This window comes from Ochotona curzoniae, unplaced genomic scaffold (assembly GCF_017591425.1).
Source record: "Ochotona curzoniae isolate NIBS_2020 unplaced genomic scaffold, NIBS_Ocur_1.0 scaffold_3223, whole genome shotgun sequence".
Lineage (NCBI taxonomy): Eukaryota > Metazoa > Chordata > Mammalia > Lagomorpha > Ochotonidae > Ochotona > Ochotona curzoniae.
In genome coordinates this window covers 266,852-289,435 of record NW_024467108.1, presented here as the reverse complement: position 1 = coordinate 289,435, position 22,584 = coordinate 266,852, and the positions used below count along the sequence as shown (strand labels likewise).

Genomic DNA, 22,584 nt, shown 5'->3' with positions numbered 1-22,584 from the left:
GCAGTGCAGACAGACTTTATTAGTGATATCAGTACAGTGGAGGTGCCAAGGGGGCAGGGGAGAGGGGACCCATGCCTGGACCAGTCCCTTCCTCCTTCTGCCCCAGCTGGGTCCTGTGAGGATGGGGCCCTGGCCGACCCAGTTCCTCTTGCTCTGTCTGCAATACAGGATGGAGAGCCCCGGGCGGCCTTGCTTCCTGCTCCCCTTGTCATTGATCCAGTGTGATCACTTCCTGGAGAAGGACAAGGCTTTCCCTCCCCAGCCCCAGGGCAGGGAACCACAGCTACTAGGGAGAGGCAGCTATGGGGGAGGGGAGTGGGAGCTGAGGAGGCCTAGGAACAGCCTCCAGGGCCCTCTCCCTGCCCCAAGCCCCTGAGTACCCTGGGGCCCAGCACAAACAGGTGGAGGGAGGAGAAGGGCTTTTTCACGGGGTATGAGCCCCCAGGCGCTTGGGCTTGAGGGAGCCCCACAGTGACTGCACGCCCCTGCGGACAGTCCACCCCACTCGCCGGGCCACGGACTCAGCGGGCGGTGCAGGGAGGCAGGAGGTGGAGGCCTGGGAGCGGGCATCCAGACACTTCTGGTAGCGGAGCTGCAAAGAGGTGGCGGGCCTGTCACTAAGGCCAGCCCCTCTCCGTGGGGCTACTTCCTGCCCACCCCTTCACCACTGCCCTGCTTACCATGCACGCAGCCTGCACGGCCTCTGAGAGGCTGGCAGCATTGGGCTCGCACCAGAACATGTGGCAGCAGAAGGAGGCTGGGCCGGCAGCCATAATGAATGCAAACGTGTGGACATCTCGGCCCACAGCCAGGAAAGAGAGGAACCGTACCCGACACTCCCCCAGGACTGCCTCTGTCTGCAGGGAGGAGAAAGCCAGGTAAGGGAGAGACACTTCTCCCCGCTGACCCTGTGCATTCCACGGAGGTGCCTAGGTCTTAGCAGCTGCTTTTCTCCTCACCCCCAGACTTCCCTCCATGGCAGGCACAGCCATGGCTTCTCCTATCCTGGGGCTTTACCTGCTGGTGCAAGATGGTGAGAGTAGCAGGGGCAACGCTGACATGACTTGGGGTCCATTGTTCACGGCTGCTGGAGGCCAGGACCGACTCCAGGGCCCCGTTAATCACATCTACCCCTGGAAGACATAGACGTGGACCACTGAGGCAAGGGAGAAGATAGCTTGCCCTTGAATTTCCCAATTCCTACTCCACCCTCTTCACCCCCCTACAGCCCTAAGGGAGGTGCTGCCTTGGGCACCTCCTCCTGGGTGCTCAGAGACCGGACATTGCCTACCTGAATTTTACTATCTCAGTTCCCAGCTTGGGTCTTCTTCACTAACTTTGCCTCCTAAATGGAATGATGTGCCCACCTCCTAGTTTGTGGCTTTCAGGAGTTCATCTGCTTTCTGCCACATGCTGTTCCACAACACAAAATGACCTCGTCAACCAGACCAGTCCTCTGCTAACCATGATTTTTTAAACATAGCCATTGGGGCAATATTTACTTTGTGTCATGCTTATGCTAAGTAATCATAGTGGATCATCTTATTTCTGCTGGCACAACAATTCCACCCAGATTCTTTTATTACTTTTTTACAGATAAAGAAGCCAAAACAGAGATTAGATAATAGGTGTTCATTACACAGAAGAGGCATCTGTCTTTCCCTACCTCTTTTCTCTCTCTCTCTCTTTTTTTTTAAAGATTTATGTATTCTTATTAGGAAGTTGGATATACAGAGAGGAGGAGAGACAGAGAGGAAGATCTTCTGTCTGATGATTCACTCCCCAAGTGACCGCCACGGTTGGAGCTAAGCCAATCTGAAGCCAGAAGCCAGGAGTTCTTCCGGGTCTCCCACATGGGTGCAGGGTCCCAAGGTTTTGGGCCGTCCTCGACTGCTTTCCCAGGCCGCAAGCAGGGAGCTGGATGGGAAGTGCCAGCCCGTTCAAGGTGAGGACTTTAACCTTAGCCACTAGGCCACCGTGCAGGGCCCTCCCTACCTCTTCTTTTATTTCTAGTCTTTAGAATGAGAAAGTAGTTTTACAATCTTTGATCTACTCAAGAATATAATGTTCAAAGGCCAGGAAACCTAAAGTTCTTCCTTGTTTTTCAGATAAACCAATTCTTGCTTGTAACATAAGGTCCTTCAACCTGCCTCTAATAACTGCCGTCAAACATTTCCACTCAGGACTGGCATGTGACAGTGAGAAAAGCAGCCACCTGTGATGCCAACATTCCAAATTGCTGCTGGTTTAAGTCCCGGCAGCTCTGCTTCCAATCCAGTTCCTTGCTAATGTTCCTGGGAAAGCAGTGGAAGATGGTCCAAGTGTTTGGGTCCCTGCTACTCTCATGGAAGAACCAAAAGAAGCTCCTGATTCCTGTCTTTGGCCTGGCCCAGTACTGATCATTGAGGCCATTTTGGGGAATGAACCAGCAAATCGAAAATATTCTCTCTCTCTCTCTCTCTCTCTCTCTCTCTCCCCATCTCTCTGTATCTCTGCCTTTCAAATAAGTAACATAATGTTTAGAACATACCCACCCACACATATTCATACTTTCACTTGTGGCCCCTACTTCTGCTCACATTTAGCAAGAACCAACGTAAGAGCACATAGCTTGGCAGAGACACAAGTTCCTGCTCCATGCCTGAGCTAACAGTGTGAGTTATTGTGTCTTTACACAATGTCAATGCCAAGAGCACATGTCTCTCTTGTCCACCTGAGACCTTCTGTGCCTTTCTATGCCACCAGAAGTAGACTGTGCAGACCCTTCGTAGGTAGAGGAGAAGGCAGAGGACAAGTGCCTTCCTTGGAAGTTTTCCTCAATCACAACCTTGCTAATATCACTTCTGCCTGGACCACGCCAAACTCTACTCCCAAGCAGGCAAGCTCTCCAAAAACTGGCCTCGCTGGAGCTCTCAAGCCTCTTATTACTGCTCCCCAAGCTCCAAGTGATTTATGTAGAATTATGATCATCTGGACCTGGTGAATGTTCTGCTAGGCAGATGGGGAATAGAAAGCAACCAAGGAGAATGCTCTCAAGGGATACAGACTAGAGTTGAGGGAAAACCTTCGTCTGGAGTGCCTTCCCCTCCTCGACGGTCTGGGACACCCTGGATTCTCATCCTTCAGGGCTCTACCCTTGATCTGCCTGGACGCCTTCCCTGCCGCAGGGCAGGGAGAGCAAGCCTGAGACAACTCCTAGCACAACATCCTGTAATCGCTTTTTTCCACACAGACCTGTGACCATCTCAAAGCCAAAGATTAATTCATCTCCATGTCCCCAGTCCTAACTCAGGGTTTACCTGCTGAACTAATTCCAGATGCATGAGTAAGTCACCCCTGAGGCAGCATTGGCAAATACACACACTGGTAAGAACCATGTAAGACAGAGCCTACTAGAAGGATGACTGCTGTCCAGGAGTGGGGTGAGCCAGGTCAGACCGTAGAGGGCCTCAAAGACAGGCAGACAGGTTTGTTTATGTTTAGGCCACAGCAATGGGAAATTTCTTGAGTTCATGAATATAGAAAAGTACATTAAGGTCAAACTGCTGAATATGCAGACGGCACAGCGTGGGTGGAATCTAACCTTTCTGGAGGATCAGTATGGAAGGATACAAGCAATAAAGCAACGTGATCTGGAAAAGGGCTCTCAGATTTGGTAAGAACTAGGGTTGAAATCTACACCCTGACCAAAATTCCCAACCCTTTTACTCTGCTGTGCTTTTTTTTCATGTCACATAGTATATAACTTACCTATTTAACTGTCTTTACTTGCTAGAATGTAAGTTATTTGAAGGCAGGGATTTGGCCAGTTTTATTCACCAATGAATAACAAGGGCTGGCATAGTAACTTGGCACTAGTCAAGTACTTAATAATCCTTTACTAAACGAATGAATGAATGAGCAATGCAGCTTTGGGAATGGTCAAGGTCAAACAAGGAGATTAAAAAGAGAGTTTAAGGGGCCTGCAATCTGACACAGTGGATTAAGCTGCCACCTTCAGTGCTGGCATTCCATACTGGTATCAGTGCAAGTTCCAGCTGCTCTGCTGATGATCCACAACCTGCTGACAAGCCTAGCAAAGCAGTGAAGATGGCCCAAGTGCCTGTTCCCACATGAGAGACCCAGATGGAATTCTAGGCTTCTGGCTTTGCCTGGCCCAGTCCTGGCCATTGGAAATCAATCTCTCTCTCTCTCTCCACCACTTTCTCTCTCTGTCTCTCTCCCTCTCTCTCTCTTACTCTCTCCTTCCCTTTCTGTTTTTTGGGTTTTTTTTTTTTTTTAAGATTTATTTTATTTTCATTACAAAGTCAGATATACAGAGAGGAGGAGAGACAAAGAGGAAGATCTTCCATCTGATGATAGAAATTGAGGGTATAGAAGTAGGAACAAACAAAAGCAAAGGTACAGGAATCAGACAAGCCCCCCTTTTGTTCCTGAGCATACTACCGTCATATTCCATTCCAAGTCTTTGGCAGTCATTAACCACAACCAGAATCTCAATCCTCTCTCCAAAAGCCTTCCTGTGAAATGTCAGCTCAACCCAACCTCCTTGAAGAAGGGTACCCTCTCTGGAAGTATGGTTTTGGTCCTTCAAATCATTGTGGGCTGAGGGGAAGAGCAGAGAACTGAGGATGTCCAGTATTTGAGTCAGGTATATCATTTCCAAGTTCTGTAATCTGAGAAAAGCTTCATTCATTCATGCACTTATTCATTCAACAAGTATTTGTTGAGCTCTTTGTGTCTTGTGGCAGGACATTCAACTATGTGATCTCCCTCTCCTCCATCCAACAATTTAATGTGGGAGAGCCTCAAGGCAAAGCCTTGCCCTATTTCCCTTCTTGCTCCAGGACGTTCCCTTTCCAGGGCCAATCTACTCCACACCAACAGCTGATTACCCCTATTAGCCAATGGTGTCTGAAAGTTTATCCCTAACCCAGCCCATCTGCTCCACTCATTCCTGTAAACCCAGTGTCAGTCCAATGTCCCAAAAGGCACCTAAAACTCAGCGTCTTCAAACCAAACTCAGTTCCCACATCAAAACTGACCTCTTCCTCTTCCTCTGCTCTAGAAGCCAGAAAGTCACTCAGTGCGTCTACTGGCTTTAACTGTCTAAAGCACCTGCTAAACCCCACATCTCTCCTCAGCTCCGCTGCTGCCCAGAATATTCTCACTATGAGCCCTAACAGCCACAGGATCTTCCTAACTAAGCTCCCCACTTCCACTTCTTTCTCCACTGTACAGGCAGGTGAGATTTATAACATTTGAATCTGATTATGTCAAGAGCACTTGTTTAGAGAAACTTCTCCACAGCTCCTTGCTACCCATAGGCTGAAGACCAAATCATTAAGGTTTGCCAGAGGGGCCCCTCAGGGTGTGACTGCTGACCACTCTTAGCCTTATCTGGCACCACTGGCCTGTGTCTTCCAAATACCAAAACGCCTCCCACTGGAGACCAACAACAGCCCTTGCCTCTTCTGTCTCCACCTCCATCTTACTCAGTCTCATTAGCTTCTACTCACTGTTTTTAATCTTAGTTCAAATATCAAATATTACCACAGGGAAACCTTTTCTGAGTCTCTGCTTCCCACCACCACACACACACACACACACACACACACACACACACACACACACACGGTAAACGAAGTTGCTCTGCTACATCTTGCTGCTTTCTTTCAATGAATGACTTCGTTTAAAGTCACACATCTGTGTGATTATTTGATTGACTGTTGTCTGTTTTTCTAACAAAGCCCTATGAATGATGGACTGTAGCCATTGTTTTCCCAGTGCCTCACACAGACACTGGTACGTGGCAGGCTTCAGAGGTATTTTATGACAGTTACTATGAAGTGCTGAAAATACGAGTGAATTATATAGTCTCTTCTCTGGGTTCCTCATGCCCAAGATACTTCAAAGAGTGCATAGAAAGGGGTGAGTGTTATGGGCTACACAACTGCTTGAGATGCCCATATTCCATTTTGGAGTGCCTGGTTCAAATCCTGGCTACTGTGTGCTTCCAATCCAGCTTCCTGTCAATGCACCTAGGTGGCAGGAGATTATGGCTCAAAGGTTTGGGTTCCTGCCACCCAGATGGAATCCCTGGCTCCTGGCTCCGGCCTTGCCTCATCCTGTTTTTTGCAGGCATTTAAGGAGTGAACCAGCAGATGGAAGTGCTCTCTCTATTTATCCCTCTCTATCTGTGACTCTTCCAAATAGCTTTTTTTTTTTTTTAATGTTTTAGGGACAGGTGCTATGGCAGGTTAAATCACCTGTAGAGCCAGCATCCCATATGGGCACTGGTTCAAGTCCCAGTTATTCCACTTCTGATCCAGCTCCCTACTAAAGCGCCTGGGAAAGAAACATAAGATGCTCCAAGTGTTTGGTCCTCTGCATTCACATGGGAGACCCAGATGAAGCTCCTAGATCCTGGCTTCCATTTGAGGATTGAATCAATGATGGAAAGTCAATTGCAATGCCTCTCACTCTCCCTTCCACCTCTACCTTTCAACAAACGAATCATTTAAAAAATTTTAAACCTATACTTAATGGGGGTTCCTTCAGAAAGTTCATAGAAAATGTAAATTATTTTAAAATATTTGGATACGGATAAAAGGTATCTTTTAATTCCATTTTCCATGATTTTTTTTAACCCAGCCCTAGTTGTTGCTTGGTGTTTTGACCATTCAACACCTGCCTCCCAATACCACTGCAACTTTTCCATAGGAGGCAGGGTGCAGGCAAAGGGTCTGCGATGAGCTTTGGGATCAAGAGAAGGGTGGACACACATACCCACAGGCTTAGCAACAGGCACATTCCCCAGGTAATAGACTTGGAACTTCTGTACCAACTCATTCTTAGGTGCTGGGAATTCCACTGCAGGAAAGAAGAGAAGGCTCAGTTGTGGTCACAGCTCTGGCTCACTCCCCATCCCCACCACCAGGGCAGAAGCCAGCCACTCCCTTAATCCAGCACCTCTTCCTCTTCCTCTGACTCCCTTGGACTCCCTCCATCTATCTAATCCAATGTGTTCAATCTCCATGTGTTCATTTTCCAGGAGCACGTGCCTCCACTTGGGTGGCTCCACCTCTGCCAACACAGCTGAGTTGGGCCTGGTGGGGTTGACACTGACCTTGGAAAGGGACATCCACGAGTTTAGAGTGGTCCAAGGAGAGTCCATTGACCAAGCAGCGGGCACTGCGCCGTTCAGCCATGATCTGAAGAACAAAGGAAAGGAAGGGTGCAGCACGGGAGATTCTGTTAGATCTGTGCTGCCCCTGGAGCCCTCCTCTCCCCATGACCCCACCCATTCCCTTGTAGAGCAAAGGTGGCAGCTAGTCCAGGGAGCAGAGCGAGCCGTGCCTTAGAGCAGATCTCATGCAGGCTGGTGGCGATGTTCTTGGCAGGTGCCTCACAGCGAAACACGTGGCACTTGAGCATCTGGGTCAGCTTATCTCGAGCTACGTAGGCAAAGTCCCTGTGGGGGGAGGGGCACCTCAGTCTCTCCCAGTGCCAGCCCATCCTCCTGCCCGTTACAGCTCCTCCAAGGCATCAGCCCTCAGTTGGGGGCTGCCTTCTGGGGGAGGAGTAGACAGACAAACATGCTGAGGTGGGGGTAACAGGCCAGCACAGCAGGCAGGGAGGAAAAGGACAGGATAGAGGCAACTTGAGTGCTTTGTGTCTGGTCCAGGTGTGAAAAGGGGCACCAGTAAAGGAGACAGACATATACCTCTCTCTGGGTCCGGCAGCACAAGAGAGACAAATAACACAGTTAGGGAGCAGGACTCTAGCTGCTGCATGGGCCTCCCACCCTGGACCCCAGGCCCTGTTCCTACCTTCCACTGTCCCGCCCGACACCCCACACACGAATGCTGACAATGGGCTGGGCATGCAGCAACGCCTGGCTCTGTGGCTCCACCAGCTTCAGAGTCTCATCCTCCAGCTGCAACAGCAGATTCTTGCCCTGCAGGTCCAGGAAGAGACACTCAGTGGTAGCCCAGCAGGGAAGGGGGCTGGTCTCAGCCACCTCCGAAGCTGGAGACATCAGTCACAGCTCTAGGGCTCCTGTGTTGATGTCAGGCTGCCAGCTCTGCAGGTGGATCTCCAATAGAAGTCACATGTCATTGTTCTCACGATTCCTTTGAGGTTGGGTAACCCTCTCTCAATGGGGTCATTCGTCCATCCCAAAGGGCTGCTGTCTCTTGGGGTGGGCCAATGCTGCCTCTCCCGATCCTTCCTTGGGCACTCAGACCACTCATCTCATGATTTCCTTCACATTTGCAAGATACCACCACACCTGAGTCAGGCCCTCACCTCCCCCCAGCCCCCAGACATGGGGTCATGCAGATTGTTTTTGTGGTAGGAGAGTTGACGGATGCAATTGTTGACTGCCACACTGCTGCGTCCAGGTGCCAGCTCTTCCTCGGTCATCTCCACCCAGCCCAAGGAACGCACAGCGAAACACTGCCAAACACAGAAGAGAGGTCGGGGGAGGATGGTATGAGTTGAAACTGCAGGAACCTCCAGCAAGGACTATAAGGAGTTCGGGGAGCAGGGGGCAGTCATTGGGAACTTCCCCACACAGGATGCAATTATGGAGATCTCAGGGGAGACCTGCTGGTTCAAAGGAAGCATCTGTGCCAAACCTGGAAAGGTCCTCTGCTGGGCTACCAGAGTTAAAAACTCAAGTGCCTCCAGCTCAGACTAAGGGCTCTGTGCTGAGAATGGCTGAACTCCCAACTCAGGACTAAGGGAGCTATATTGAAACCAGAGACACCCCTAGAACACAGCAAGAGGGGTTTGTCCTGCACACAGAGGGATCCCAGCCTGTTGAAGGGGTGTTGGTTTTGAACAAACCTTGATCCCTGGGCTGGCATTCTGCGGGGACAGCTTCTCCTCCTCTTGGGGCAATGGATCTGGGCTGGAAGCAGATGGTGATGCTTGGCACCCAGCCTCCATATATGGAACTGTCCCACGGTCCCCTCCAGACAGATCCAGCCTGCTGCCAGCCCGCTGCACTGGCAACTCACCTGATGCTTTGCGCTGGGAAGGGTACTGCCCCCTCTTCAGGTTCCTTCAGTCCCAACTCCATGGGGGCCTCCTCACTAGGCTCATCCTTGGGCAGAGAATTAAGGAATCAGGAAGAAAATGATGTCCCTTCCTCAGCTATTACCACAACAAAACAAATACCCTCACCTACCTTCCAAAATTCTCCATCCTCAAAGCCTTCTCCATGGGAAAAGCCTGTCCAGGTAAGCTGAAAGGAGGGATGGGAGCAGAGAGAGGTGGGCTTATCCAGTTCTAGCAGCACACTCCCACTCCCCCTCCACCCTGGGCAGGCCTGTGATCTCACCTGAGACTCCTCTTGGGGGCTGTTCCCCTGGGAGGGGGAAGCCCGGCCAGGGGGCTCCCACTGAGTAGTCCCTGTTGGGATGTGCCAGTAGTAAGTCCCTGACGTGTCCTGGACCCTCATCCATCCAGCCGGTAGGTCGGAATCCGTCTCGAAGGCGTTGGGGTTCCAGAAGGAATCTGCTAAGTGGGAGACTTGTTGAGGGTGAGTCCAACCAATAAACAGATGGTGGACACCTCTGCTCAGCCCCTTTCCCGAGAGCCCATAGTTGAGAAGAAGGGGTAGGGAAAGGGTACGACCAAGCAAAACATGGTCCCTGCTTCCTCCTAGGGCAACAGACTGGAGTCACCTCTTGAGGGGCCACCAAGAGGAGGGGACATGGCTCAGGTCTCCTCCTGAGCCCTGTTACTGGCTAATGTAACCACATGGAGGGAAGCAGGCAGGCAAAGAGAAAAGAGAAAAGAGAGGGAATGAGGGAGGTTAGGCGACCCCAATTCACATCAGTTCATATATCATAGAAACCCACGTCTCAGGGTATACAAAGGTGCACATTTACCAGTTCCTTCATACACGCAAGTACACAGACATGTAATACACGCAAGCCTCACCACACACCTGTGTAATCACAAACACAAGGCTTGGCAATCTACAGAAAACGTCAGGACAGCAGGAATCACACAAAAGTGCACATGTGTATGCTGGGGCAAGCACATGCACCAATTTCAGCCATATACCCATGCAGACACCATGGCCCCAAGCCATATATACCAGGCCTCAATAAACTCTACAACAACCCCAGCATACATGTGGGTTTCACACAAATAGGTAGGTACACACGCAGACACACAGCATACATTAAGATCTGTCACAAGTGTGGAGACACTAGCTACTTACACCTTAACTTCTGTCATACACAGATAGAGACAAACCTGTCGTGTGCACACACAACACACAGCCCTCCTTTGCCGGCAGAATCACACCATTCCATCCCTGGAACCCAGCTCATGTATCCTGCTTTCCCAGCCAGCTGCACCCCAACATCACACCTGGGCTGTCCCTCACCTGGGCTGCTGTCCTGCAGGATGATGGCCAGGAAGAAGTCCTGGGAGAACATGGTGCTCATTCCCGGCCCCTCCTGTCTCTACCCTCCCTCCTCACAGCCCCTCCAGCCTGGCCAGCTGGGCTCACAGCCTGGTGCTGGGCTGCAGAGAAAAGCTCATCCCACCCCCTTCTCACCAGGGCAGAGCGTCTGCCAGGCAAGATCCTCCCCCGCCCGGAACTCACTAGGGAGGGACCAGGACCACCAGAGGAGGGAACTTCCTCAGGGTGGGGAAGTAAGGAGAAAGGGAGGCTCATGAGACCCCAGCCTTTTCTAACACCTCTTCTTCTTTACCCTGGTACCCCTCCCCTAGTCCCCAATCTTCATCACCCCACCCCACCCCCAACAATCTCCTCAGCAGTACAGTCAAGCCCAGATTCGGGGAAGCCAGGAAACTTAGCCCCTCCGGGAATACCCCAGCCACCTGAGGCCCTGCAGAGCCTATATGGCTCAGCATAAACTGGGTGTGGCCTTAAAGTCCCCAGGGATCTCCTCCCATCCCCAGAACCTGCCCAGCGGTTTACACCCAGGGTGGGCCTTGAGGGCCTAGGCCCCAGAAAACGTGAGGTTGAGCTTGGGGCCTCCCAGCACCACCCCCCCTCACCTGCCAGGGCCCAGCTAGGCTGCAGTGTCTCCTCGGCAACCGCAGCACCAGGACCGGCTGGGAGCGCCCAGACTGCTGACGTGCTTCCCGTTACCAGGGAAACCAGGAATCCTGACTGGTCCAAGCGGCAGCTCTGAGGGACAGGCAGTCCCAAGACTCAGGCTGCTGGGCAACCAGGCACACAGTGGCTAGGAGTAGGTGTGGTTACACCAAGGTGGATGCACACCTGATGGGAGTTTTAGGCAGCCAAGGTGCCTCACCATTCTCAGTTTCCAAATGAGGCGGCCTCCAGATGCCTGATAAGGAGAGGCTTCTCCAGCCCATCCATCAGGCAGCCACCACTGCCTCTCCTTCCCCCACAGCGCCCCTTTCTAGCCCTGGGAAATAAAGTCTGCAATGTGGACCTGACACTTGGCTAAGGTTCAGTGAACATGTTCTCCCAATACCCTCCATCGACCTCAGGATTCTCCTGTTAAATCCTTCCAGGAACACCAGCACCCAGAGCTTCCTCCCTCTGCAACCACGGCCCACATGTAGAAGGGCCAGATACTTCTACGAAAGGGGGCTGGTTCCCCATCTCCTGACTGAATCAATCTCTCCCTCTCTCTCACGCATACACACACCTCCCCCTATCCATCTGCCAGCCCTGTCAGACCGCACCTTCCTGCTTCAAAGAGCTTCATCCTTCCGATCTGTCCTGGAGGGGCAGCTTCTCCCCCTTGACCATCTGGGAGGCCCTTCTGGGGCTTGGCACATGTCCCTGGAGTACGGCCCACCTGGCTCTTGGTTTCCACACACATACATCCACCTTTGCTCCTGCACCATTTCATGCGGATGCTCACACACAAATCCTAATGCTTGTGGCTCCCGCAGGCCTTCACACAGTGCTCATGAATCATTTCTCCATTCACGAGTGGCTCAACGGCCAGACCAGGTATGGCTATTTTCTCAGAAATCATGGCTTCAACAAACACTTGCTCTTCTTTCAACCATGATCTAGGCTATCTTTTTATTTTTTATTTTATTTTTTGTAATCTGAATGTTTGCAATAGCCTCAAAACCCTCTTCCTATCTAGTCATCTCCAATCCGGGCTGCACACTACAGCTAGTATGATTCTTCCGAGATGCTAAATGAATCAAGTTACCATCTAGCTAATATACTTGTCTGTTTTTTTCATTGCTCTCATGATAAAAGTCCTTATTTCCCCCACAGGTTTTGTATATTAACATCTGTCTTTCCCTCACCCTTTTTCTCTGACCACTCCCCACTTGCCTTGTCTTTCTTTGTTTGGGATATGCCTATCATCAGCTCACAACCCAACCTCCCTCCTCTTGACCTTCAGACATCAGTGTAAAGGTCACTTCTCAGAATGGACCCACTCCCTTCCCCCCGACCATGCACACAGGGAGGTCCAGCGCCCCTTCTGTACCTCCCCTACCCGAGAACTTATCACCTCAGAGCTTCTTGGTTTCTTTGTCTTCCCAATAGAATGTGAAAACCCAAAAAGCATAAAACATTTTTCACTGCCTGCAGCTCCGTCCTCATGCTGCTAGAGGCTCATGGGTACAGCCACCACAGTGACCACTCTCAAGAGCCACTGGACAGCAAGGTATCTTTTGCCTGTGACTCGTACCCACTGTGGTCACAGACTAGTAATCTATAGCCTACAAGCTGATGCAAGCCTCAGATAAAACTTGTATAACTTGCACAATAATCTTTAAAACCCATACTTTCCTGCTAACATTCAGAAATTGGGATATTTGACATCAATCTCTGTCTCTTAGTTTCCCTTGAAATGGTTGCATCGGGGCAACATAATCCCCCTAACACAACTCTAAAAGTGGCCTGCTGGCATGAAGTAAGGGCTTTTTCCTTCAAAGGGAGTGCAGGCAACGATCACTGATGACCACAAAATCAAAAAAAGAGAGGCACGTAGATTTCACATTCAGTTAATGTTCTCAGCATCAAGTCTGAAGTGTCCTCACAAACACCAAACACAAGAATCCTTAAATCTGAACCTGATCAACACTCTGGAAATAACAACAAATTCACAGGAAATCCAGGGCAAGAGGAACATGTGAAATCTCAAATCAGGGAAAGAACCTGAAAAAAAAATCCAGACCCTGGAAATCCCAGGACAAACAACATGGTTTCTTCTGTAAAAGCAAAAATAGGACAACTGCAAAGACAAATGTAAGAACTTACAGCTCAAAGGAAACTTTCAGAGTCACGTCAGTCACAGAACAATTTGAATACTAATTCACAAAACCTAAACTCTTTAAAAAGTGGCACATTCACTGGGTATGATAATGGTATTGTGCTTTTTAAAAAAGAGTTTCATCTTTGAGAAATGAATAAGTAAATATGCAAATGAACATATCTATTTCAAAATAACCTGGGCTGGGGTGCAGGAGTGGACACAGAGGTAGCATGATTCGTTAAATAGGGAAGGTCCTTCAAGAAGTTTGTGAAAATGGAATTAAAAGATACTTATTTGGGGGACAAAAGATTTTGAAAACCACGCATTTTTTTTTCAAAATATGCATTTTCTATGAACCTTCTTGAAGTAACTATGTGTCAAAAAGTTGTTGAAATTGGATCACTAGGTAAATCAGGCTCATGACTCTGCTTCCTGTGGTTCTGCAGAGGTTTGAAAACGTATGTTTTAGTTCTGCCAAGGAGGATGGTTTGCAGTGTGGGTTCATCTGAACTGTCTGCCCTTTGCAAAGATTCCAGGCTGGGAACAGTCTGCAAGGCGCTGGCTGTCTGGCATGAGGAGAGTCTTTCTGGACCTATACTTCCACTCCCATGCTTGGAACTCCATGTGACACTAGCAAATAAGGAGACACCACTCACTTAAATGAGACCTATTTAAAGATTTAGCCTTGCAACCTTAATAGCTATCCTTCCTCCCCAAACACAGAACAAGTTAATTCTTCCTCAATTTCATGCATTGTAGTCAACATCCTACTTCTGATAAAACTGCATCTTTGCAATAGTCAGTGTGGTGCTCTGCATAGAGTTTGCAGGTTATAAGCACACAATATTCGTGGAGTTCCGTAGGCAGGTCCTGGATGCCCTCTCCAGACCTGGCCTCCTGAAACCGGACAGAATGTCCCAAGTGGATTTGAGTGCATATTGTTACAGGTATTGGTGGCAGTGGAACAACGGGCCAAGAGCTTGGGCCTGGATCCAGACCCGTTTTTGAGCTCACTTCTATTGTATCTCACACAGTCTGAGGAAGTCGCTAAATCTCTTTAACTCTTGTTAGATCTCTTCAGATCTTTAGATCTTTTTCTAGCATCTGTAAAATGGGCATAATAATCTGTGCCTCACAGCATTATGCTGAGGAATAATTATAATAATGGGGAGTAAAGTGAGCTATTTGGTAAGTGCCCAATAAATAGACTTGTCTACACCTTCCAAACACAACAGCATGCATGATGGATAGATCCAGCCATCAGCATGTGCAAGATGGAAACAGTTGACAAACTGCCCACTTGCCCTTTGAATAAGAACACTTGGGAAGGCTCTGTTACACACCAAGGACATGGGTTCTGTAACTCATACCCATGCTGACCATGGCCTCTGACCTCACACCCTCCCCCACTGCCACATGAAGCTGCAAAAGGTACCTGTGTCTTCCGGAGAGCCATAGGAGGGACTGCCCTGGGATAAGGTGGCCCAGCTTGAGTCCTCATCACTGGCTGCACTGTTGCGCATGCCGAACAGGAGGCTGGCACTCTTGCTGTGTTCCCGGGGACCATCTGTGAGGGCCTGGGGCCCAGAGGGAGCTTCCACATTCTCCAGGGGCTCTGGCAGCCCTGGAGGAGAAGACAAGTCCTCCTCCTCTTCCTCCTCTTCCTCATCCTCTTCCTCATCATCCTCTTCAGCCTCCCCTGCTGCCTTCTCCTCTCCCTCATCTGGCCCATGCCCTTGGGTGCTGATGATCAGGCCTGGTCCTCGAAGCCCTCGGTTAGCCGCATTGTGAGCCGAGAGTTCCAGCTCAGAGTACAGGTGCATCAGACCTTTGGGGCCCAAGGGTGCTGTCTCAGGCTCTTGGCTGGCCTCTTCTGCCAGGGTCATGGTCACATTGCGGTTCTGGTCTCGGTGAGCTGTGGCAGCCCGTCGGAGCTGGTTTTGGCCCTCCTTTAGCCACTTGGCATTGGCGGGGCCTGGCTCAGGCCCACCGCCCTCCCCCATGGCACTGCGCAGGTCCTTGGGTCCCACAGCTGTGGCCTGCAGCTTGGCGTTGAGCAGCTGGTTGTGAGCAGCGTGCAAAGGCAGGGGTAGGCTCAGTGCAGGGCCTCCGTGGCTGTTGGCATTAATGGCCGATTGGCTCAATGATGATGGAACAGACATGGCCTTGGTAGATCCTATGGAATGGGAAAGAAATCAGGTTGAGCCTCGGGGTAGCACAATGGCATTTCTGCTTCTGTCCTCACCCACATTTCCCCACGCTCAGGCCAACACACCATACTCCATGTGCTATTTTCCCAATGAGAATTACTGGGCTCAACTTCCATCCCTACAATATCACCCCCACTACAACTCAGCCATGTCTGCAGTCAACCCTATCTTCCAAATTCCCCAGATTTGAGCTTTCTGGAATGGCACAGCTGGAGCATGCTCTGCCTTCACTCCCACCAGCACAATGGCTCTCTGTGTGTCCCCAACCCCCAGCTCCTCCGGCGGGGGCATACTGTACCAGGGACATAGTGGCATGGGACTGGCTCACGCATTTTGGACACTGGACACTGACTGTCTCTTCCCTCCTATTACATTGCCTTCCAGAGATCCACCATTGGGAGCTGCCCAAGCTGTATCCCTGCATCATAAATCACTGAGCTCATCCAGTCCCCAAACCCACCCCTCACCAGATATTGTGTAGACTGGAGAGAATGAGCATTCTAGAACCAGCTCATGAGGAAGTGGAAGGTACATCACAGAGCAAGGGCATTTGGCTCCAATCCATGCTCCTTTGGTGAACTGAGGCTACATTTTGGTGATATATCTATAGAGCATTTCACCACATCCAGCAATCCCCAAACTCTCCCCTCATACCTAGCACCATCTGACAAGCTAACTTCCATTATTTACTTGTTTAATGGGTGCCTCTCTCATGACCCAACTGTGAGTTCCAGATTAATGAGGATTTTTCCTTTTTTGAATATTTTAATTAATTAATTTAATTAATCAATATTTTGACTTTTTAAGGCTATTCAAAACAGTATTCTTAGTGCCTAGCATAGTTAATAAAGATTTGCTGAATGAATATATGAATCTGCTCACCTGTCTTCTGCAAGCATCTCCCCTGTCAGTGTCAGAAACTCCTGGCTGTGTGACTGTGACTTCGCCATTGGTGCCCCAACCAAACTCCACCTGCCCTTCAGAAGGGGAGTTCTGTTCTGTGACCGCTTGTCCCTCCCCTCTTCCTTGGACTTCTTGTCACAATCCCTTCTGAGGATTACTTTCTGCTCCACGGTTTCAGTCCAACTTACCCTTCCAGTCTCTCTGTTCCCAGGGATCTCACTCCCATGGCTTAGCCCATCCCTCCTACTCTACCTCATCTTTTACTGCTCTGTTCCTCTCCTTCCCAACTCCCCAGCATGAATTACATGATTCTTGCACCCTTTCTGGCCTCCACCTCCTAGTTCTTTCTCCCTGACCATTCACTAGCCATTCTTGCACATCCTGAGCCCTCACTGTGCTCTCTTCTTTCAGCACTGCCCACTATTTTGTTCTCTGCTTCCTTGATATTACAGTTCTCTTTTCTTTTTCTCTCTGACACAAACTCTCCCATCCTTGCAGAGCACCTCAAAAACAGTGCAGTCCTTTCTGATTCCCACTGCAGTGTGCTTGGACCTCGATTTTCTCACCTTACAAGTCTTCCTTCTCAATTGCCAATTTCCCCAAGCTCTTGTGCATCCCCTGCAGGGTGCACAGCAGTGAACTCCACGTTTGGTTACCTGAGCAAGACTTCCCAGTGTTTATCTGTGGTGCACAGTCCTGAGGGAGGAGCCACAGCTCATCTTTCTATGCCAGAACCTAGTACAATGCTACATGTGTCTCTAACATAAATGAGAAAGAGCTTCTGTCCATGTGTCTGCCTCACGTGTAACTGCTGGTCTGTTCAGTGCAGCTCCACCTGGGCTATGAGAAAGCTCATGGTCACTGGGATAAGTGAAGAGAAAAATAGACAGCTCTGCCTCCACCCAGAACCACAGTAATCTTCCAAAAATGGAAACCAGATTGTGTCACTCCCCAGTTCAAAATTTTAAAGGGCTCACCACAGCCTTTAGGAAAATATCTAAGCTCACTGACAGGATGTCCAAGAGCCCTCCTAAGCCAATCTCAGTCCTGGTCCCCTTTCCTGCCTCATCATTCCTTATACTCCAGCCACAAGGATGCTGATGGATTCTGAAACAGGACTCTTACAGCCCAGGTCTTTGCTTACCCTGCTCCTTAGGTCTTGAATCCTGGCTCCCTCTATAAGAACCTCTGCTTCAGTTTCAGATTTTGGCTCCTAAGCAGGCTTTCCTGACCCTGAAGTGACTATTCCCTCCTTCGTATCTCACAATACTCACTACCGCACTTCATCAGAGTACCTGAGGCCATGTCTTCTAAATTTCACATCCCCATCACAGTGGCATGTGCTACATGTTTGCCACCAAGCAGGCCATCATTTGGAAGGAAGGGTGAGAAGAAGTACCCACACAAGGCGGTGAGAGGACTAGGAGCCAAGTTGCTCAGAAGTGGCTCTGGCGGCCCCATGGGCTGGAGCTGGGCAAAGGGGGTGTTTGGGAGAATTCTGGAGAGTGATGAGGAACTCCTGAGAGGGAAGATGGGATTAGAGTCCTGGACAGGGAAGGGCTGAGATTTAGGAGAAGGAGGAAAGGGGGTAGCTTAACCAACATCCTGGCTCAAAGATTGTGGCAGGAAATGAAGGCCCGTAAGTCTGTGCCAAGCTCAGAGGACCTTAGAAATCACGTTCCTGCACACTAAGAGGAATGCTCCCATACGCACTGTGAGGCTGGGACTACGAAAGGCCTGGTCAGCTGTCACTGTGTCCCCTCACAAACCCTTTGTGAGGAAGGGCAGCCCTGCCAGTCTGCTCACTAGGGCAAAAAGTTCTGGGTGGGAGAATGGGGAAGTTTCACCAAAGCTGAGCATCTAGCCCAAAGCAGTATGGTCGCCATCTCCTTATGTTTTTTTTTTTTAAAGATTTATTTTTATTATTTTTTCATTGGAAAGGCGGATATACAGAGAAGAGAGACAGAGAGGAAGATCTTCCGTCCGATGATTCACTCCCCAAGTGAGTGCAACGGGCCGATACTATGCCGATCCGAAGCCAGGAGCCTCTTCCGGGTCTCCCACGTGGGTGCAGGTTCCCAAAGCCTTGGGCTGTCCTCGACTGCTTTCCCAGGCCACAGGCAGGGAGCTGGAAGGGAAGCGGGGCTGCCGGGATTAGAACCGGCGCCCATATGGGATCCTGGGGCGTGCAAGGCGAGGACCTTTAACCACTTGCGCCACCGCGCTGGGCCCCATCTCCTTATGTTTTAAAATCGAGAGGAGGACTAGCCACCCAATGTCATCATGAAGAAGCACAATCCAACCTCTCCTCTCTCACTGAAATTATCAATGCCTGCATCATCTCAAATGATGGAAAGAGCAAAATGGGTCCTATCTCAAGATAGGGAGCTGAGCAGGGACATCGAGTGAGAAAGTAACAGGAGTGGCTACTGAGCTGTTAGAAACTTGTAGGAGACCACAAGGCTAGGGAGAAAGCCTTGTACAGTCTTCACACCTGACAGCTTACTTCATGCTGGGAACTATGGTAGGCATGGGGGGAGAGTAATAAGGAAATGGTCCCTCCCCTGGAGGAGCTCACTGTCTAGGCGAACACAATTCCTGAAAAATTCACTCCTAAGCAGTGAATTGTACAACCGTGCCTGTTCATACAAGCACTTCCTACCTCTCGAATGAGCCATGGAGTATTACAGAAGAAGAGCCTGGGGCTTACTCCAGTGCACACAAGTGCTTCCCCACCTCGCTCTCTGAGGACAGTGTCCACTGCTAATTGATGAAGGGACGAGAAATTGTGAGTTAAGGAACATCCTCAAACAAATTCAGCAACCTTGGCACCCAACCTTTTTCTTTCCTAAATCCATTGTTTTACCTCTAATTCAGATCCCTGCTATTACTTCTTTCCAGGTATTCAACACTACCATTTATCCATTGCTCTTTGGCATAATCACCGTCTCCTCAATGAGATTCACTAGTTCCCAACTTGTAAACAAAGTATTTCTTGACCTAACAATGGTCCAGAGCCATATGCCACCCTATCTCTACTCTCCTACACACAGGCAAACTGCTTAAGATTTGTCTCTACTCACTGTTGCCATCTCTTCACCTCCCACTCACTGCTCAACCCTCCCATCATGACTGGGTAACAGCTCCCACCCAAATCAACATGATGCTTATGCCATTTAATCTTACAGACACTTACAGCCCTTATCTTGTCTGTACTTTTAGCAGCATTTGACCCCGTCAACCTTTCATCCAACTGTCATCCATGGCTTGCACACTCCACAATTCTTGTTTTTTTTCCCTGTAACTCTGGTAATTGTTGACTCCTTTATCTCCTTGGCTGGCTCATCTTCCTCCATCAGCCATTGCATACTGAAATCCCCGCCCCCCTCAGCTTGTCCTTGGGCTGTTTTCTCTTCTACATTCTATATCCTACATAGGTATTCATTCATCCCCACAGCATCAGTTACACCTGCACATTGGTGTTTACTAACTTTACCTGTTCAATGCAAATCGTTCATCTGACTTATAGATACAAACATCCAACTGTCTACTCAACATCTCCACCAGGATGTCTCAAAGACCTCTTGAACAAATATGTCCATTCTTGTGTCTCACTCTCAACCACTAAAGGTGCTCATGAACCTTGGCACCCAGCCTTTTCTCTTTTCTGATGATATGGCCAGCCATCCTTGACATCCTAGTAGCTTATTCTATATTCAATTCATCCCCAGGTACTTGTCATTTTCCTTCTGAAAACAAACAAACAAAAAAAGACTTCTGAACTTTGTCTACTCCGTGCAGCTGTCACCATCAACAATGTATACCAAGGACAAAATCCAAAGAACACAATTCTTACCGAACCCTCAACTGTGCTGCTCAGCCTGGCTCCTGCCTTCTGTTCTGCCCTGACTGCCCTCCTTCCCTGAATTCCTCCCTTACCTTAGCCTAATGTAACTGCTACCTCTCCTTTCCATCGTAGTTCAAATTACCTGTTCTCAAGGATGGCTTCTTGCGCCTCCTCTCCCCATCTTCATGGCCACATTAGCTTCTGCTCTTGTGTGCTCTTAAGACACCATACATCTTTCCTTCACTGTATTTACAATGTTCGTAATCTACACTTCTTTGATTTTCATCATAGATTGTCAGATGCCTGGACAAAAAGGAGCTGGCCTATTTTCAGTACTACGCTCAGTATGTATTAGGTGCTCAAGACTCATCTGTTCAATCAATAGATGATCAGATGTATTTTTTAAAAGGATTTCTCTGGGTGCTATGTTAGAGGAGATAGAGTATACTGTTACAGCTGTCAAGGGAAAAACAGTGGTAGCAGTGTGAATGAAGTGAAACTAATGGACTTGAGGACTATTTAAGCAGCAGATGTGCTAGCACATGGTGAAATCAGATGCAGAGGGGTGGGGGAGAGAAGGAACCAGGGAAGATCATTTGAGATTTGCAGATTTGGAATCCCTGCTGTACATCCAAGGGGCTGTCAGAAGGATGGCTGGATATATATGTGTGGGGACTTTAGGAGAGAGGTATGGGCTAGAGATATGATTTGGAGACTCGTCAGCACACGTATGAAATTTGGAGCCTTCAGAGTGAATAAAATCCTCAAGGAGAAAGGACAGAAGAGACAAGGCCGCTCAGGACAGAACGCAGAGCCTCACCTCTGAAGAGGAGGAGGAGGAGGGCAAATGATAGAGAGAGGCAGACAATGCCCTGGGAGAGAAAGCAGAGACTGTTCAAGGAGCGGCGACTGCCACACAGCACCAAATGCTCCTCAAAGGTAAGGGGATCAACAGGAAAACGTCCACCGGAGCTCGCTACACGCAGGTGGTGGGTGACCTTGACGTGGTCAGCTTCAGTGGGTGGCAGGCACCCAAGGCACAGTGAAGTGGTTTGACAAATGAATGGGAAGTGAGAAGTGCGGACTGGGTCTGGGCTTTGCAGAGGGAGACAGCTGGGCCTATAGCCTGGGGAGTCCCGAACACAAGAGACGCAAGGACAGACTCAAAACAGGTTCAGAATAGCCTCTCCACTGGCAGTGGGAAACTGCTACTAAAGAGCGCTCCTCAGAGGGCTAGGCCTGCTGGCCGGCTGGACGCACAGCTGGCCCCAGGGCACACCCCTCGCTTGCGGTAGCCAGGGCTGCGAATGCAGTGTGACAGATCCCCGGCCAGGGAACCCCTGCTGGAACCCCTGCCGCCGCCTCCCCACCCCACCCACGTCCCCTTCCCAGCCCTAAACCTCCCCTCCCCCATCTCCCACGGCCCCTCGCTGTGAGTCCTCTATATTCGTGCTCCCTCCCCCTCCCGTCATCCCGAAAGAGCTCCAGAAAGGGCCGAGAAGGGAGCGGCGTGAGGACCAAGGCGGATCCCCGCGAGGGGCCAGGAGGGCGGTGCACAGGCGCGCGGCGGGAGGGGGATGGGGCCTGGCCGGGGGGCCTGGGCCGCGGCGGGGCAGGGGCCGCTGCGCTGCCTGCCGCTGGGACTCAGGGTCCTACCACCCGGGTTGGTCCGGGCCATTGGTAGCTCCTACCTGCGCGGCGAGGCCCCAGGCCCAGGTGGTGGAGATGGTTCAGGCTGCGGGGCTCGGGCTCCGCCGCGGCTTCTCCATCACAACATCCCCCGCCCAGGAGCGCGCGGACCGCGGGGGCGCGCCCCGAGCGACGGGGACGCGCGTGGGGGGAGGGGCGCCATCTTGGCCCGGGCGCGGGCGCGCGCGCTGCAAGCGGGGCTGCACTTGCCGCAGCTTGCCTTGGGGGGGGGGGGTCCGCCCTCGCTGCCCCGCGGTCCGGTTCTGAGAGCTCCCCCCTCGTCGCCAGCCAACCTCCCTGCGCCCGGGGCCCCGGAACCCCTGCTCAGCCCGGCACCACCCTGCGCTGCGGTGCCACAGACTCACCCTGCGAGCCGCAGGGCCCCTTGCCCCGCACAGCCGCGGGGCGACGCGCCGGCGAGGTGGGAGCCCGGGCGGCAGTGGCCGTGCGGGGGCCGCGGCCGCGGGGAGGGGCGCGGAAGAGGCGGCCTGCTGGGCTCCTGCGGCAACGCTGCCTGTCGTCCGGGTGGGGAGGCGAGGGCGCAGCGCGGCTGATAATAATAGCTCGCGGTTATTGACCGCCTCTCTGGTGCCAGGCTCTCTGTTAAACCGTTTGCTGGCATCTACTCCACAGAGCACCTCTGTGGAATCGCCACAATGAGCAGCCTCGTGTTGCAGACGCAGAT

General features: G+C 50.8%; 1 protein-coding gene across 10 annotated transcripts; it reads right to left on the bottom strand.

The window, feature by feature from the left end:
• On the bottom strand, nucleotides 1-22,364 carry APBB1 (amyloid beta precursor protein binding family B member 1). 10 transcript variants are annotated; one of them, XM_040964069.1, is made up of 16 exons: nucleotides 22,265-22,318; nucleotides 15,237-15,426; nucleotides 14,686-14,827; nucleotides 9,350-9,525; nucleotides 9,197-9,253; nucleotides 9,027-9,112; nucleotides 8,854-8,917; nucleotides 8,311-8,460; nucleotides 7,833-7,960; nucleotides 7,727-7,732; nucleotides 7,360-7,474; nucleotides 7,130-7,214; nucleotides 6,790-6,873; nucleotides 1,018-1,133; nucleotides 681-857; nucleotides 1-592 (listed from the first exon to the last, which is right to left on the bottom strand). In XM_040964069.1, exons 3-16 carry the CDS (start codon nucleotides 14,771-14,773, stop codon nucleotides 425-427), a joined length of 1,500 nt encoding a protein of 499 aa, XP_040820003.1. In that variant the 5' UTR covers nucleotides 14,774-14,827; nucleotides 15,237-15,426; nucleotides 22,265-22,318; the 3' UTR covers nucleotides 1-424. The 10 variants fall into 10 exon arrangements, with proteins under 10 accessions (XP_040820003.1, XP_040819999.1, XP_040820002.1 ...); XM_040964065.1 differs by lacking the exon at nucleotides 22,265-22,318 and adding an exon at nucleotides 21,902-22,114 and having other exon boundaries at nucleotides 14,686-15,426; XM_040964068.1 differs by lacking the exon at nucleotides 22,265-22,318 and adding an exon at nucleotides 21,902-22,028 and having other exon boundaries at nucleotides 1-151; nucleotides 669-857; nucleotides 14,686-15,426.
• Nucleotides 22,365-22,584: the final 220 nt, after the last annotated feature.